This window comes from Geotrypetes seraphini, chromosome 7 (genome assembly GCF_902459505.1).
Source record: "Geotrypetes seraphini chromosome 7, aGeoSer1.1, whole genome shotgun sequence".
NCBI classification, from domain to species: domain Eukaryota; kingdom Metazoa; phylum Chordata; class Amphibia; order Gymnophiona; family Dermophiidae; genus Geotrypetes; species Geotrypetes seraphini.
Window position 1 is genome coordinate 189,128,911 of NC_047090.1, and position 17,719 is coordinate 189,146,629.

Sequence of the window (17,719 nt, forward strand, 5' to 3'; positions counted from 1 at the left end):
TATATGACAAATTGTATTCCACCAAAATATATAATTAAGGTTACTATGATTCTTCCAGTTATTGGTTATATGCTGAATGGCAACCCCTTTCATGACTAGTAAAAGCTTGTTATTTTCTGGTGAAATTTGACTTTTTTTTCTCATCATCATTCCAAATAACACTGTATCATATGATATTGCTACATGATTTTCCATCAATTTATTAATTTGTGGCCAAATTGCATTCCAAAAACTTTTAATGTAGGGACAATGATATAGTAAATGATCCAACGTCCCAGGTTCCAGATTACAGTGCCAGCATTTATTGGACTTAGAACTATCTAATTTTTGCAAACGTGTAGGGGTCCAAAAAGCTCTATGTAATAAAAAGAACCAAGTTTGTCTCATAGATGCTGACACTGTACATCTCATTCTCCAAGACCAAATTAGTGGCCATTGAGATGCAGTAATTTGATGCTTAATCTCAATGCTCCAAATGTCTCTTAGACCATTTTTTGGTTTTTTATTCAAATATCCAGATATTAATTTATACCACAATGCGGCTTGATGCCCTAGGAAGTCTGCTTGGAAGCATAAGAACTCTAAACTATATTGATTATTCAATGTTTTCCATTCAGGGAACCCAACCTGAATGGCCTGCTTCAATTGCAACCATTTAAAACTTTGTTTTTTACTAAGACCAAATCTATGTTGCAATTGTGAAAATTCCAGCAGTTTACCTTCCGAAATAACATCATTCAGAGATCTAATGCCTGCAATAATCCAGTCCTTCCAAAGGATTTGAGCTCCGCCAATTTTAATCTTGGAGTTTATCCATAAAGACTGATTAGTTGACTTGTTTATTGGGACAGGTGTTAATTTACTAATAAACCTCAACGTTTTCCAAGTATCCATTAATATCTCATTTTCTCTCTATCTTCTAGGCATGTTGATACTTGGAAGATGAACTAAATTTAGGGGAAACATAAGGTGCCATTCCAAATATAACCAATCCGGTGCATTATCTATCAGTTCTGGGAGGATCCAATACATACCCTGACGTAAAATATAGGCTTGATGGTACCTATAAAAATTTGGAAAATTTACCCCTCCCTCCTTAATTGATTTTTGCAAAGATACCAAAGCTATTCTATGCGTTTTACCAAGCCAAAGAAATTTCGTTAAAATGCTATTAAGCTTTTTATAAAAGGACCCCTGAAAATAAATAGGTATCATACTCATTTGGTAGCAAACTACAGGCAAGATCATCATTTTAATAGTTTGAACTCTCCCCCACCAAGAAAGATGTAACGGATTCCATTGCTCACATAACTCTGTAACTCTTTTCAATACAAATTTTTCATTTTCTTTTACTGTATCTTCAATTGTATTTTTAACTTGAATGCCAAGATATTTAAATCCTTCTTCTTTCCATATGAACGGAAAAGCGTCAAATAATCCTTTTACACAATGAACATTTAAAGGTATAAGTTCAGACTTACTCCAATTAATTTTATAACCTGAAAATTTGCCAAACATATCAATTAATTCCAATAGACAAGATAAGGTAGACTCTGGATTCCTCAAATAAAGTAAAATATCATCCGCATAAGCCGAAATTTTATATTCCATATCAGAATATGGAATACCCTGTATCCCCCTTGCTTGCTGTATTGCTAACAATAAGGGTTCTAATACAACATCAAATAACAAAGGAGATAAAGGACAACCTTGCCTAACTCCCCTCTGCAATTGAAAACCATCAGATATCATATTATTAATATTTAATCTTGCAATCGGGAAGCTATACAATGTTTTTACCATTTGTATAAATCCAGAACCTATACCAAACCATTCTAAAGCCTGATACATAAAATTCCATTCTACCCTATCAAACGCTTTTTCTGCATCCAAGGAAACTGTAAAAGCCGGTTCATCCATTTTTTTTGATAAATTTAACATATGAAACAATAATCTAGAGTTATTAGAGGAATGTCTTTTAGCAACGAAACCCGTCTGATGCGTGTCTATAATATGTGGGAGAGCTTTGGCTAATCTCAAAGCCAAAATTTTCGCCAAAAGTTTATTATCCACATTTATTAAAGATATAGGCCTGTAGTTTGAAACCAAAGTAGGATCTTTATTTGGCTTAGGCAAAACAATTACTATTGATTCAGCCATAGTACCTTTAATATCACCTTTTATAAGTTGTGTCTGATATAAATTTAGTAAATATGGGGAAAGGACATTTTGAAATGTTTTATAAAATTCTACTGTATAACCATCACCACCTGGAGCGGATCCAACTCTAAGAGATCTCAACGCTGTTTCTAATTCTTTTAATGATATAGGTTCATCTAAACTCCATTTTATATGATCAGGAACCTTAGGTCCAATAATTAAATCTAAAAAATTTTTACCATCTTTTTGCCTCTCCAAATAAGGCTCGGAAGAATACAGGTCCTTATAAAATTTTAGAAATTGCTTTAAAATTATATCCGTTTGATTGGTAATTATACCATTATCATCTTTTATCCCATTAATGTTAGTTCTTCTTTTTTTTGCTTTAAGATAATTTGCCAATAATCTTCCCGCCTTATTAGAATTTCCATAATACATTGTCTGTTTGGAAAACAAGTCTCTTCTTATCATTTTTGAAGCTAATTCGTTATATTTACCTTTTGCTTTCAAAAGAGCTTGTAATACATCATGTTCCCATTTGCTTACCAATTTAGTTTCTAGTATTTTAATTTCTTTTTCTAACTCTATATACTGTTTTTTAATCTGTTTCCTAACAAAAGCCGAATATGATATAATATGACCTCTCATAGTCGCTTTAAAAGCGTCCCATACATTTTCAATAGATGTATCTTCCACTAAATTAATTTGAAAGAAATCACTAATTTGTGTTTTAAAATTTTCCAAAAATTTTTCATCCACAAGCAATGCATTATCAAATCTCCAAAGAGGTCTTCTATTTTCTAATTGATCTAATTGTAAATCTATCCATACTTCCGCATGATCCGAAATGATAATGGGATCAATGGAAGCCTTAATCACTTGCTGCACCTTATGTGATGAAATAAAAATATAATCTATTCTTGAAAATGATTTATGAACCTGTGAACAAAATGAAAATTCCTGATCATTAAAATGAAGAATACGCCATATATCCTTCAAATCACATGATTGAACCAAATTATCTAAACCTAAAGATTTTATACTTTTACCTGGTTTTTATCCATTAATGGATCCATTACAGCATTAAAATCTCCAGCCACCACTAAATTAGAAACAGCCAGTGGTAACAACATACTCTGCAATTTTTTAAAGAATTCTGATTGATTCGAATTAGGGGCATATATATTGAACAACGTCAGGGCATTATTTCCCATACTTATATCAAAGAGTTTTGGCAGGCAACATGAAGAAGGCCATCGAGAAGGCTTTAAACTAAAAAAATAGGGGAAAGCCGACATTCGACCACCAGTCGATGGCACGGACGACAGGATGCCCCGATGAAGGAGCCATGGGCTACTACTCATACACAGGAGGGGACGACCTGACAGCAAATAAGGAAGACAAGGCAGGAAGGGACAACTCAGACACAGGAGGTGATGACCGCACAGCAAACAAGGGAGACAACACTGGAGCAGTTAGGGATAACGTGAAAGAAACAGTAGGGACAGCAAAGAGTAGAAAGTCCAAAAAGGTAACACGAAGAGAACTCAAATGTATGTATACGAATGCTAGAAGTCTAGGAAACAAAATGGGGGAACTAGAGACAATAGCAAGACATGATAAGTTGGAAATCATTGGCATAACAGAAACATGGTGGAATGAAGAAAACAAATGGGACACCGTACTACAGGGATACAAACTATATAGAAGAGATCGAGTAGGGCAGAAAGGTGGAAGTATTGCCCTATATGTTCAGGAAGGAATAGAATCTGTTGAAGTGGCTACGACGGAAACGAAAGAGAAGCTAGAGTCCCTCTGGGTCAAGATTCCTGGCCAAAACAGCGCAGACAAGAAAATTGGCCTTTACTATCGTCCCCCAGGACAGGCGGAGGAAACTGACTCAGAAATGATAGAGGAAATCAAACAAGAATGCAAGACGGGCAATGTAATAATATTGGGAGACTTCAATTTCCCGAGGATAGACTGGAAACTAGGAACCTCCAACTGCGGCAAAGAGGCCAAGTTCCTGGAGGTGCTAGGGGATTGCTTCCTGGAACAAATGGTAAAAGAGCCGACAAGAGGCAACGCCACCCTGGACTTGGTACTAAATGGCCTCACGGGACCGACAAAGAAGTAGAAGTTACGGTACCGCTGGGGACGAGCGATCACAATGTGATCAACTTTAAGCTTGACATCGGGAATAGAAAACGTGCCAAAACCTTAACCAAAACCTTTAACTTTAAAAAGGGCAAATACGATCGCATGAGAGCCATGGTGAAACAACGACTCAAGAAAAAGGTGGACAAACTTAAAACGGTAGACCAGGCAAGGTCCCTACTGAAAAATACTATCACAGAAGCACAAAATCTCCACATTCCGAGGATCTCCAAAGAGGGGAGAACAAAAGGTAAGGGAGAACCGGCATGGCTTACCAGACAGGTGAGGGAAGCCATAAAAGTAAAGAAGGACTCTTTCAAAAAATGGAAACACATGAAAACAACCGAAGCATGGAAAATACATAAAGATGATCAAAAGAAATGTCACAAGGCGGTGAGGGATGCCAAAAAGGACTATGAGGAAAAAATAGCGCAAGAAGCCAAAAACTTCAAACCCTTCTTTAGATACGTGAAAGGGAAAAAACCCGCAAAAGAGGCGGTGGGACCCCTGGACGACCAGGGAAGAAAAGGGTACATCAAGGAAAATAAACAAATTGCAGACAAACTAAATTCCTTCTTTGTGTCCGTCTTTACGGAGGAGGATACCGCTAAAATACCAGAAGCAGTGAAAGTGTTTAGTGGAGTAATAGAAGACAGCCTCACCACAGTTGAAGTGGAGTTGGACCAGATATACTACCAGATCGACAAACTTAAAAGTGACAAATCCCCTGGACCGGATGGAATTCACCCGAGAGTTTTAAAGGAATTGAAGGTTGAAATCGGAGAGCTATTGCAAAAACTTGCCAATCTGACAATCAGAACTGGACAGATACCAGAGGACTGGAAGATAGCGAATGTCACGCCAATTTTCAAAAAAGGATCGAGAGGGGAACCGGGCAACTACAGACCTGTGAGTCTTACGTCTGTCCCTGGAAAGATGGTTGAAGCACTGATCAAGGATAGCATAGTCCAGCACCTAGATACACACGACTTGATGAAACCCAGTCAACATGGGTTCAGGAAAGGGAAATCATGTTTAACGAATTTACTTCAATTTTTTGAGACCGTGAACAAGCAAATTGATAGTGGAATGCCGGTGGACATAATATATTTGGACTTCCAGAAAGCTTTCGACAAAGTTCCACATGAAAGGCTTCTCAGGAAACTACAAAGCCATGGAATAGAGGGAGATATACAAAGGTGGATAGGCAAATGGTTGGAAAACAGAAAGCAGAGAGTGGGCATAAATGGGAAGTTCTCAGACTGGGAGAAAGTGACTAGTGGTGTGCCCCAGGGCTCAGTGCTTGGGCCGATCCTATTTAATATTTATATCAATGACCTGGAAGACGGAATATCCAGTGAGATCATTAAGTTTGCAGACGACACAAAGCTATGCCGGGCAATCAGATCGCAGGAGGATAGCGAGGAACTCCAGAGCGACTTGTATCAGTTAGAGAAATGGGCAGAGCAATGGCAGATGAAGTTCAACGTGGAGAAATGCAAAGTAATGCATTTAGGTAGTAAGAATAAGGAACACGAGTATAGAATGTCAGGCGCAACTCTGGGTAAGAGCGAACAAGAAAAGGACCTGGGTGTACTGATAGATAGGACCCTGAAGCGGCAAAGAAAGCAAACAGAATGTTAGGCATGATAAAGAAAGGAATCACGAGTAGATCGGAGAAAGTCATAATGCCACTTTATAGAGCAATGGCCAGACCACACTTGGAATACTGTGTCCAACATTGGTCTCCCAACCTAAAGAAGGATATAAAACTGTTGGAGAGGGTGCAGAGACGAGCAACGAAGTTAATAAGAGGTATGGAGAACTTGGAATATGAGGAACGACTCAAGAAACTGGGACTGTTCTCCCTTGAGAAGAGGAGGCTGCGAGGGGACATGATCGAGACGTTCAAAATGCTGAAAGGCATCGATAAAATAGAGCAGGAAAATAAATTATTTACATTGTCCAACGCGACACGGACAAGAGGACATGGTTTGAAGCTAAGGGGGGACAAGTCCAGGACAAATGTCAGGAAGTTCTGTTTTACGCAGCGAGTGGTAGACGCCTGGAATGCTCTCCCAAAGGAGGTTATTAAGGAATCCACTGTGCTGGGATTCAAAGGCAAATTAGATGCACATCTCCTTACGAGAGGCATAGAGGGATATGGGTGACTAAAACTACATCAGGTGTATACCTGATTGGGCCTCCGCATGTGCGGATCGCCGGACTCGATGGACCATGGGTCTGATCCGGAGATGGCAGTTCTTATGTTCTTATGTTATGTAGCCATCTTCCATGTGGGTCCGAATTTACTATCTTAAAATTGGCCATACACTTTTTATTTATAAGAACTGCTACTCCTGCTTTTTTACCCTCTGCTGGAGCAAAAAAACATTCTTTCACCCACCCACCCGTTAGTTTCTGTGATTCCTTTATATTAAGATGAGTCTCCTGCAGACAATAAACATCCGCGTTTTGCTTCTTTAAAAATGATAATACCTTTTTCCTTTTGATTACATGATTCAGGCCATTGACATTAATAGAAAATATCTTAAAAGACATAATATATTTTATACTCCTTATCATAATCTTCCTCTTCCCTTCTTCCATAACTAAGATCTAAAAAACTTCTCCCCATGGCACACATTCTTACCTCCAAATTACCCAATCCCTTATTAATCTTTTCCTTAATCATCCTAGTAATATCTTTAATACCCACTTTCTTCCCACCCCTCCCCCCCCCAATATAATGACTGCTTAAGGACACACATTGGACAGTAATCCCAACTTCCCCCCTCCCCCCAGGCAACCAATATTTATTAATAACCCCTTTATCCTTTATTGAGACAAACTCACTACCTCTCCACAATATATCTAATTATATCTCTCTTCTTTTTCCATTTTAAAGTAATTAATTTCTCTATCTATTATTTAACCTTTAGTCACATAACCATATTTATTTCCTAACATTCCATTAATGCATTTTTATCATTTCACCAATCTCTAATTCATTCCCCCAACATTTTATTTCATTCAAGAAAATTCTATCAGTCATATATTTAATAAAAAGTATCATTTTCCTATATCTTATATTATCTAATCCATCTTCTCCTATCCTCCTTTAAATATCCAACAACAAATATCCATCTCTTCATATATTTCTGTTAAAAAAAATTTCAATTTTATAAGTTTTTATCCCCTATTTGTATTTAAACATTTGTATTTCATTTTCAAAATAATTTTTTTTCCCCCTTTTTATATTTCCTCTTCTCCAAATTAAATCCAATCTTTTTAAAACTATATTATCACAACATCAATCTTTACATTCCTTCAGCTACCAATAAATTCTTATGTATCTTTCTTTTATATTATTCATTTTCCTTTCCTTTACTTGCATTTAAATATCATATAACTTGTCCTTTCTATCATTAGTCCATTCTGCAATCTTTTCCTTATTGTCCTTTCATTCTTTACTTTCTCCTTTTCTGACTTATTAAATAAACTGAACTTTCATATTTATTTCTTATCTCCATCCATCCACTCTTAAAAGACTTTTGACTGCCCATTGTCTTTCATTTTTTTTTTTTTTATAATATCCTTTTAGTCTATCAGTCCTGCTTTCTCCTTCTTCACATCTATTTATTTTCCTATTCAGTCTTCACTTTTCCTTTTGTGTTAATTTGTCCAGTCCTTTAATCCTTCTTGTTCATTCTTTACTCCAACCATCCATCTTTCAGTCTCCTAAAAGTTCAGTCTAATAACTTCACTTTAATGTCTTTCCAGTCTATCCTTCTTTCTACTTTTTTTTACATTCTTTTATTTTCTTTTTCACTTGTTCATTTTTATTTCCTGTTCTTTGTTGCATATTCTTCTTTTTCCAACAAACAAAAGTCCCATAGTTCTTTATATTTAATTTTTTGTTCAATATCCACCAATCCAGTCTTAGTATTTATCCCTTCATTTCAACACCCATTGTGCTAAAATGACATAGGTTCTGATTTTGAAAGAAAGGTCTTTAGTTTTTCCGGATCCACAAAATACAAAGATTTATCCCCACAAGATACCCTCATTTTTGCTGGGTAATATAACCCATACTTATATCCTTTTTCCTTTAATTGAGATCTCAGCTCAAGGAATTTCTTCCTAATATTTGCTGTATTTTTAGCAAAGTCTGGTAAAAACCATATTTTGGATCCTTTATAGTTTAAGTTTTTATCTTTTTTGGCAGCATTTAAAATTTCTATTGCTTGCTGGTGTCTTAACATCTTGAATATTAATGGTCTTGGTCTCCCTTGATTTTCCAGACTCTTTATTGGAATCCTGTGCGCCCGTTCTATTTCCAAAGGCTGTTTGAAATCCAACTGCAATAATCTAGGAATTAAATTTTCTAAAAACTGTATTGCATTTTTCCCTTCCAAATTTTCCTGTATTCCAAAAAGTTTTATATTCTTTCTTCTTCCACGGTTTTCGTAATCTTCCAGCTGACTTTTCAATTGAATTATTTCCAAACTCTCATTTTTGCATCTTTTTCCTTCACATTCTAAGCTCTCCATTTTAACTTCTAACTCTGTTGTTCTTTTATTAGCTACTTCCATTTGTCTGTGAACCTAACGGATGTAGCGGTATATAAGAAATAAATTACATTACATTACATTACATATATTCAGGATTTCTTCCTTCAGTTCTGCCATATTACTCACAGTCTCTGTCAGCATTTGTTTGATTTGCCTCAGTTCCCCCATAACTTCAGCTTTGCTTAACTCCTCTGATACATCAGCAGGAAGCGGAACCTTATTCGGGGTAATTTGATCCTGCTTCTGCCTTTTCACAGCCCCTCCGGTTTCACTCTTACTCTGTCGGGTGCTCGCCATGCTCCCGCTGTCCTCTCCGATGTTTTCAGCCGAAAACAGTTTAAAAGGAAATCTTTATTTATTCAACAGTTGCCCAGGTAAGAGGAGCGCTGCGATCACACGACCATTTTGTGTGCGCGCTAAGCCACGCCCCTCAGTTTTAGGTTTTTTATTTACAAATCCATTTATCAATTTATACCACTGTGCAGCCTGGTGTCCCAAGAAGTCCACCTGAAAGCATAAGAATTCTAAACTATATTGCATATTAAGATTTTTCCATTCAGGGAACCCTGCCTGAATGGCCTGCTTCAGTTGCAACCATCTAAAGCTTTGTGATTTATTAAGACCACATTTTTGTTGCAGCTGTGAAAAATCAAGCAGTTTACCATTTGAAATTACATCATCTAAAATCCGTATACCTGCTATCATCCAATGCTTCCAGATGACCTTAAATCCGCCAATTTGAATCTTGGAATTTAACCATATAGTTTGATTTGTCAATTTATAGATTGGAATAGATGTTAAATTACTAACATATCGCAGAGTTTTCCATGTATCCATAAATATTCTGTTTTCTTTATACAATCTAGGCATTTTAATGCTAAGAACATGACATAAATGTGGAGGGAACATGAGTCGCCATTCCAACCACAACCAGTCTGGGGTATTATCATTGAGCTCTGGGAGGACCCAATACATACCCTGATGCAAGATATAGGCTTGATGATACCTATAGAAATTTGGAGAATTTACCCCACCCTCCTCAATTGGTTTTTATAAAGATACTAAAGCAATTCTAGGAGTTTTGCCCAGCCAAACAAATTTTGTAAGAATACTGTTTAACTTTTTATAAAAGGACCCGTTAAAAAGACTGGAAGCATTCCCATCTGATAGCAAACCACAGGCAATATCATCATTTTAATAGTTTGAACTCTCCCCCACCAAGACGTATGTAATGGATTCCATTGCTCGCACATTTCTGTTATCTTCTGTAATAAAGATTTTTCATTCTCTTTCATTGTGTCTTCCAGCATATTTATCCAGATTCCCAAGTATTTGAATCCACCTTCTTTCCATACAAAAGAAAATGAATCAAACAAGCCTTTTGTACAATACACGTTTCTTGGAATCACTTCAGATTTACTCCAATTTATCTTATAACCTGAGAATTTTCCAAATTTCTTAATCAATTCAATCAAGCATGAAATGGTTGTTTCTGGATTTTTCAAATGTTTCAAATATATTTCTAATATACAAATTTTGACATGTGTTGGCATTAGACATTCCAATCATCTATTATTTTTCTATCCTGCATTATGATAAGAACCTCCAAATGCTAAAATTTAGGGAGAGGGAGATTTGATATCAAAAACATAAAAGTGAGGGTAGAAGGGAGAACTACAAATGTATCATGGGCAGGCATCTGTCCTGATGTTAGCTTTTCCTAGTGCCACATCCTATAAGCAATATCTTACCTCCTCATAGTAACATAGTAGATGACAGTAGATAAAGACCCAAATGGTCCATCTAGTCTGCCCAACCTGATTCAATCTAAAAATTTGTTGTTGTTGTTGTTTTTTTCTTCTTCTCCTCCTTGGCTATTTCTGGGCAACAGCTCTGCCCAGTACTGTTCTTAGGTTCCAACTACTGAAGTCTCCATGAAAGCTCACTCCAGTCCATTTACACCAGGGATCTCAAAGTCCCTCCTTGAGGGCCTCAATCCAGTCGGGTTTTCAGGATTTCCCTAATGAAGAAGCATTGAAAGCAGTGCATGCACATAGATCTCGTGCATATTCATTGGGAAAATCCTGAAAACCTGACTGGATTACGGCCCTCAAGGAGGGACTTTGAGACCCCTGATCTACACCCTCCCAGCCATTGAAGCCCTCCCCAGCCCATGCTCCACCAAACGGCCATATATAGACACAGACCGTGCAAGTCTGCCCAGTACTGGCCTTAGTTCTTCAATATTTACTATTCTTTTCTGATTCTAGATCCTCTGTGTTCATCTCACGCTTTTTTGAATTCCATCATGGTAATGGAGCAGCTTTAGTGTACCTAAAAGTATCAAAGCAGCAGTGTTAGCACCTTGTTGGGCTTAGGGATGGAGAATAATAATTGGAAGGAAGGGTAAAGGAAAGCTAGTGGAAAATCACCAGAAATGTGAGCCACACCAGACATTCTTGAACAATGTGTTCATATTTTCCTTTTACTTCAGGTCAAGGCTACAGCGGAATGAAGAACGAGATGTCAGTGAACTTGTAGCTCTTGGAGTACCTAATCCCCGAACATCCAATGAAATCCAGTATGACCAAAGGCTCTTCAACCAGAGTAAGGTACATAATTAAGTGGGCATGCACATGAAATGAGGAATTTCTCAAGCAAACATCATTACCTCATAGCCTTCCAGTTGGGATTTGCCTGCTAAAATACATGGTTGGTACGTTTTGCTGTACTAACAGCTGCTTAGCTTAATGACACTAATTCAGTGTAAAGCAAGTTAAAGGGCTCAGATCTTTTAACTCAGTGTTTGGCACTCACTGACATTCAGTGGTCAAGGGCCTTGTGTGGGATGCTGACCCTCTGGAGGTACTTCCCAGGTTCTGTATATAACATATATTTTTCATTCCCCAGGGCATGGACAGTGGATTTGCTGGAGGAGAAGATGAGGTCTATAATGTCTATGACCAGCCATGGAGAAGTGGTAAAGAAATGGCTCAGAATATCTACAGACCCAACAAAAACGCAGATAAAGATGTGTTTGGCGATGACCTAGACACTCTGATGAAAACAAACAGGTGAGGAAAGAATAATAGTTATTCTTTATCGTCCCTCCATTCTGGCACAGAACAGATGGGTTTACGCTCCTCTGCCAGCAAGTGGAGACTGAGAACATATTGACTTTTGGCAGTAATACAAGTGGGCTGTGCAGTGCCATCTACAGTCAGTCTGTTCTCAGTCTCTAGCAGGTGGAGATGGTAAGCCTGTGTAGTCGTTCCTTTGGTTAGTTAGGGCCTGTTAGATCTGATTAGTGGCCTTATTGTCCATGTTTTTGTTTCTGGACAGAGCTTGGGGGACCCTTTCGGGGGTGCCACAATCAGGAGGCTGAGTCCCTCCCCCTTTTTTTCTGCAACTTCCCAGTTTACGCCTTGCCACAAACAAATAAAAACTTCAGCTTTGAGAGCATGTAGGGTCTGCTCTTTTATTAATTAAAGTTTTTCTTTAAAAAAAAAAAAGAAAAAAAAAGTCCTGAAGTCTGAAAGGAAGTCTCTAATTACCTTTAATTGAATTTTATTGCTAACCTGTACATTGTTTTTCCTCCCTAGCAGTTCTCAATGAGCACTTTTAAAAGCTGAAAAAGTGGTCTTTGTGCTCCCGACATGCGGTTGATGCGGCTGGCATGTGCACAAAGTGCTCCAGCCGCTGCTAAGGGGGGGAATCCTTGTCTGCTTCGTGTGCCGGCAAGCAGGGTTACCCTTCACACATTCACTGCTCATGGGCTGTAGGCAGTTGGAGAAACCCAGGCTTCCCTTACCGCTGACAGTGCTGGGGATTCCCTTACCACAGCTGCTGCTGCTGCCTACAGTTCTCCTTTAGTTGCTGGGCCCATTCAGGCCTCTTTGCCACTACAGGCCTCGAGGGATATTTTTGGGGGTAGGCTTTTCTTCACTTTTGGCGGGAATCTCCACCATTTTGCCTGTGGCCTCAGGTGACCTCCCTCATGTTTTAGAGAGATAGGAACAGGTCTTAGGTGCTTCTTCTGCACTTGTTGTGAATGCTTTTTTGCCACCAGGGGGTTTTCCCTCTTTGTTTTGTTGGAGCCCTGGGATAAAGAGACGAATCTTACCAGACAGCCCTTCAAGCAATATCATTTATAATGTTAAAAAGAACAGGCCCAAGAACAGAACCTTGAAGCACACCACTCAAAACATCCCTTTCCTCAAAGTGATTTCCACTGATCACTACCCTCTTTCGCCTTCCACTCAATCAGTTCCATCCTGACCCAGCCCGTCACTTTGGGACCCTTCGCGAGGGCACTCAGTTTATTTATTAGACGTCTGTGTGGAACACTGTCAAAGGCTTTGCTAAAATCTAAACACCATATCTAGTGCACTCCCTCTATCCAATTCTCTGGTCACCCAGTCAAAGAAGTTGATCAGATTTGTCTGACAAGACCTACCACAGGATTACCAAAAATGTCACCATTCTCTGTTTTAAAAGCGTTTCCACTACTGTCTGGAATCTTATTCGAGACAGGATGGTCACTTGGGCCAAGTAGTATCAAAAAATGTATTTTCTTAGTGGCCAACAGTCCCTTCATCCCATTCTAGTAAGCTCACGTGAGAATATGCTGCCTGCTTGTCCAGGGATAAAGCTCACTTACCTGAATAGGTGTTTATCCAGGGAAAGCAGGCAGATATTTTCACAACCCACCCACCTCCCCTGGTTGGCTTAAGCTTGCTTATAGAACTGAGGTACCACGAGCCTACGTTGGGCAGGAAGGCACTCGTGCGGTGCGGGCAGTTGGCAAACTTTCTCAAGTTCTTAAAGTGGCGATGCACTTTTAAAGCTGCCCGTACCATGCAGGCGCCACTTCTGAATGGCTGCTCAGTTCTACTGAGGCAGCCATTCAGAAGTGGTGCGCGCCCACACAGCCGTGCCGGTAATCAGCAGGCAGCAGCCCTGCAAAGCACCAGCAACTGGCCCAATTCAGGGAAGTGTCTGTGCCCAGGCCCCGACAAGCAGCAGGCAACTGTCCACCTATCTCCAACATTTAAAGGTGCTGGGGGGCTGGGATTGAATTTAAATGTTCTGGGGGGGGTATGTAAAAATGATGATTGATTGGGGGTGAGGCTGGGATTGAATTTAAATGTGCTGGGGGTATATAAAGTGATGATTGATTGGGGGGCTGGGACGGAATTTAAAGGTGTCAGGTATATATTAGTATACAATTTGGTTCAGAATGTTGTTTTTTTTTTCTTGTTTTCCTTCTCTAAATCTGGGGTGCGTCTTATGGAGCGAAAAATATGGTACTTTAAATAGAAGCAGTAACAGATTTGAACAAGGCAGGAAATAAGCACTAAAGACGTGAGGAAAAAGCCAGAGATAACTGATCCATCTTGTTTCATTATATATGAACTTTATTTTGAGATCATTTATGTAAGCTAATGGCCCTATATAATGAATACCTTTTTACTTCTACAACACAAAGTCTTCAGAGGCTTTAAACGATTACTTGTGTTGCTGAATACTTAAATTTTTTTCTTTCTCCTACTATAGGTTTGTTCCTGATAAGGAGTTTTCTGGCTCTGATCGTAAGCAACGCCGGGAGGGTCCTGTTCAATTTGAGGAAGATCCCTTTGGATTGGATAAGTTTTTAGAAGAAGCCAAACAACACGGAGGCTCTAAGCGGCCATCAGATAGTGGCCGCTCAAAGGAACATGAGCATGAGAGCAAGAAGAGGAGGAAGGAGTGACTGGCTTCTAAACTCTCTTCAGACTGGGCTTTAGCGCTATGGACCTGTATCACTTTGTTTCTGTAGGGTACAATGTGCATTATGAAATCAGACCAGACAGATCTGGTTCCTGTAAAGATATTAGTGTTAGCTTTTCCTACCTTGCTGTTACGTTAAGACTTTGTACAGAAAATGCTGTTTGGCCACAGCTCCACTGCTTTCTTTAAGTAAGCTTGTGATGGCTTCACTGTTGTACAGGGGTAGTGTGATTTATTTTATTCAGATACAGAAAGAACAGTAAAATAATTTCTCAGTCACATTTATTCTAAGGTTGTTGTTTTTTATTGCAATTTATTATAATCATTACAGCAAAATACAGTCCTCATAAGGTAATCTTACCAAATCTAAGTCCACAATTCCAAAAGAAGAGAAAGAGCAGGTCTGCTGTTATCTTGAAACCCTATACACCTAGCTTAAAAACAACTGAATCATGAACATTTCTCAGATGTGATCAGGCATTCACAAAGGACTTAGTGTTTTACTCATCAGCATTGCGCTCAAATTTGTTGTGTAATAGTTCATCCGGGTCTCTTCGTTTCCGCTGAACTTGGAGCTGAAACGAGAGAAAATGAGAGGGTTGGGACTTAGTAGTAAAAGCAGCAGCTGCTCATTCCATTTGAGCTGAAGGTAAAGATATTATGCAGGAATAGCACTTCACCTCAGAGCTACCAAGGCTTTTCTTTGTGCTCATACAGGTAAGGTTGATTGGCTGAAACATCAGATGTACCAACTGCAACAGTCGTCTGATATTTTTTGTTGTGTAATTTACACTCTATTTATTTGCTGAATTAGGAGCAAAAGATTTTTTCCTCAAGAGTTACTTGGATGCTGCACTACTTTCCATACTGGGGTTTTTATGACTGTTAATTGCCAATATTATAATAGACTAATATCATACCCACGCCCCACAAAAACAGGAGTCCTCACTTAATTCTAAAATCTTGGATGAAACCAAAAATACCATTGCTTAGGTGTATAAAAGGAACACAGGTTTCAGTGCTATTTAAGGCCAATTATAACACCATATTAACTGCCAAAAAAAGAAGGAACAAAGCCTTGAAATGCTGTGAGAAAAAGTAGCAAGAAGAGGCACTGGAGCTGTCACAACCAGCATGGGAGCTGAAGTCTTTTTATTGAAATAAAATGATAAAACATCAACAATTTCAATTAAGACTTTAGCTCCTAGGCTCATTGTGATGTCTCCAGGGCCTCTTCTTGCTATTTTTTCTTTATCATACTAACTGCAGCATTTATATAGCAAGCTAAGTGATAAATATGATCAGTCTTAGACTATACCCCTCAAAAGTAAGCAGAAATAAGCGTACTACATAGTTCAGGACAGTTTGGCACAATTTCACAGCAGAAATAACTAATTTGATCTTATAAAACATTGGTGGTGTAATATTGGAAGCAAATAAGCATAGTTACTTACCGTAACAGTTGTTATCCAGGGACAGCAGGCAGCTATTCTCACATCCCACCCACCTCCCCGGGTTGGCTTCTCTGCTGGCTATCTGAACTGAGGAGACGCACCCTGCGCTGGGCGGGAAAGCATGCGCGGTGCGGTCGACTCGAAACTTCGAGTTTCTTCAAGCAAGTCTGCTTGTGAGGTGTCCGCATTGAGGCTCTGTCGGATGACATCACCCAGTTGTGAGAATACCTGCCTGCTTGTCCTGGGATAACAGCATCTACCCCTTGAAAGTCATATCAATGAAGCTTCAGTGCAAAATCGGGACATTTGGACTGCTTTGGATACTTCAAACTAAGTGCTTCTGCACATCAGCCTTCATTACCTCAAACAGCAAAATAGCAGGTATATATTCTTACGTGAGTGATGGAGTTATGTCCATAATGGATTCCGTGGATGACAAGTACACTGTCACTTTAAATTTTTAGGCAGTGCTCATACAGTGTCCTTGCTGGTGCCAATGTCAGCTCACAGGACACATAAGAACATAAGCAATGCCTCTGCTGGGTCAGACCTGAGGTCCATCGTGCCCAGCAGTCTGCTCTCACGGTGGCCCAACAAGTCCTGGACCTGTGTAGTAATCCTCTAGCTATATCCCTCTATCCCCTTTTCCAGCAAGAAATTGTCCAATCCTTTCTTAAACCCCGTTACCGTACTCTGCCTTATTACGTCCTCTGGAAGCGCATTTAATAACAAAGTTAAGAAGCCAAGGTGGGCAGGTTGCAAGAATATATACCTGCTACAGGAAAGTATCTTTGCTTTCTCCAAGGAAAAGCAATATTCTCACATGTGGGAATCCTAAGCTGCCAGGATCATGACGTTGGAGAAGAAGGATTTATAAAACGTGATGATGGGAAAGTTGATTCTCAGGAAATAAAATTATTCTGTAGAATTGCTTGTCAAAACAGACTGTCTCTTCTGTAGTTTTGCTGCAAACAGTAGCGTGAAGTGAAGGTATGGATTGAGGACCAAGTAGCTGGTGTGCAGATAACAGAAATGGGTTTACATAGCCCTTACATTATGGCCTGTAACACAGTCCTGTAGCTTCAACCCAGCCTGAGTATATGCATAGGAAATACAGTCTGTTAACCAAGTGGCGATGGGTCTCATAGTAAATTAGATAGAGGGAAGATAATCTATTGAATATGGAGAAATTAGGTTCTTACCTGCTAATTTACTTTCTTTTAGCTTCTCCAGACCAGTAGAGGTTAACTTTACGAATGGGTATATATCTAATCATGACCAGCAGGTGGAGACTGAAAACAAAACTTTGGGACAGTATATCCTAGCCCCTCCTCTCTATTTCCCTCAGTCTGCCGAATAGCCAAGCAGAACCAAGAACTGGAAAACAACAGAGAGAAAAAACAATACTCCAAAAGGAGTAACAAATAACATACCCAAAATGCTGTTGGAAAATGCAGAGGAGAAATTCCCGAAGGAAGAATGTCCCCACAGCTCGCCAGCTAAGCCAGCCGAGCCACAGCCGCTGTTCTTCAATTCTCCCCGGCCCTAGAAAAATACTAGAACCCGCAGCAAAAACCAAAAACTGCCCGCGCAACAGCCCCAACA

At 39.1% G+C, this 17,719-nt stretch overlaps 2 protein-coding genes across 2 annotated transcripts in view; one reads left to right on the forward strand and one right to left on the reverse strand.

Annotated features, from left to right (window-relative positions):
* SNW1 (SNW domain containing 1) overlaps positions 1–14,941 on the forward strand; it is a 93,694-nt gene extending 78,753 nt beyond the window's left edge. The window contains exons 12-14 of the mRNA XM_033952770.1: positions 11,386–11,503; positions 11,802–11,965; positions 14,448–14,941. Of these exons, the coding sequence (XP_033808661.1) occupies positions 11,386–11,503; positions 11,802–11,965; positions 14,448–14,643 (478 nt within the window). The 3' untranslated portion in view covers positions 14,644–14,941. The remainder of the gene's footprint in view (positions 1–11,385; positions 11,504–11,801; positions 11,966–14,447) is intronic.
* Positions 14,942–14,945: 4 nt separating this feature from the next.
* The window catches only part of SLIRP (SRA stem-loop interacting RNA binding protein), a 34,771-nt gene continuing 31,997 nt past the window's right edge, over positions 14,946–17,719 (reverse strand). Inside the window, exon 4 of the mRNA XM_033952773.1 lies at positions 14,946–15,235. Within this exon, the coding sequence (XP_033808664.1) occupies positions 15,161–15,235 (75 nt within the window). The 3' untranslated portion in view covers positions 14,946–15,160. The remainder of the gene's footprint in view (positions 15,236–17,719) is intronic.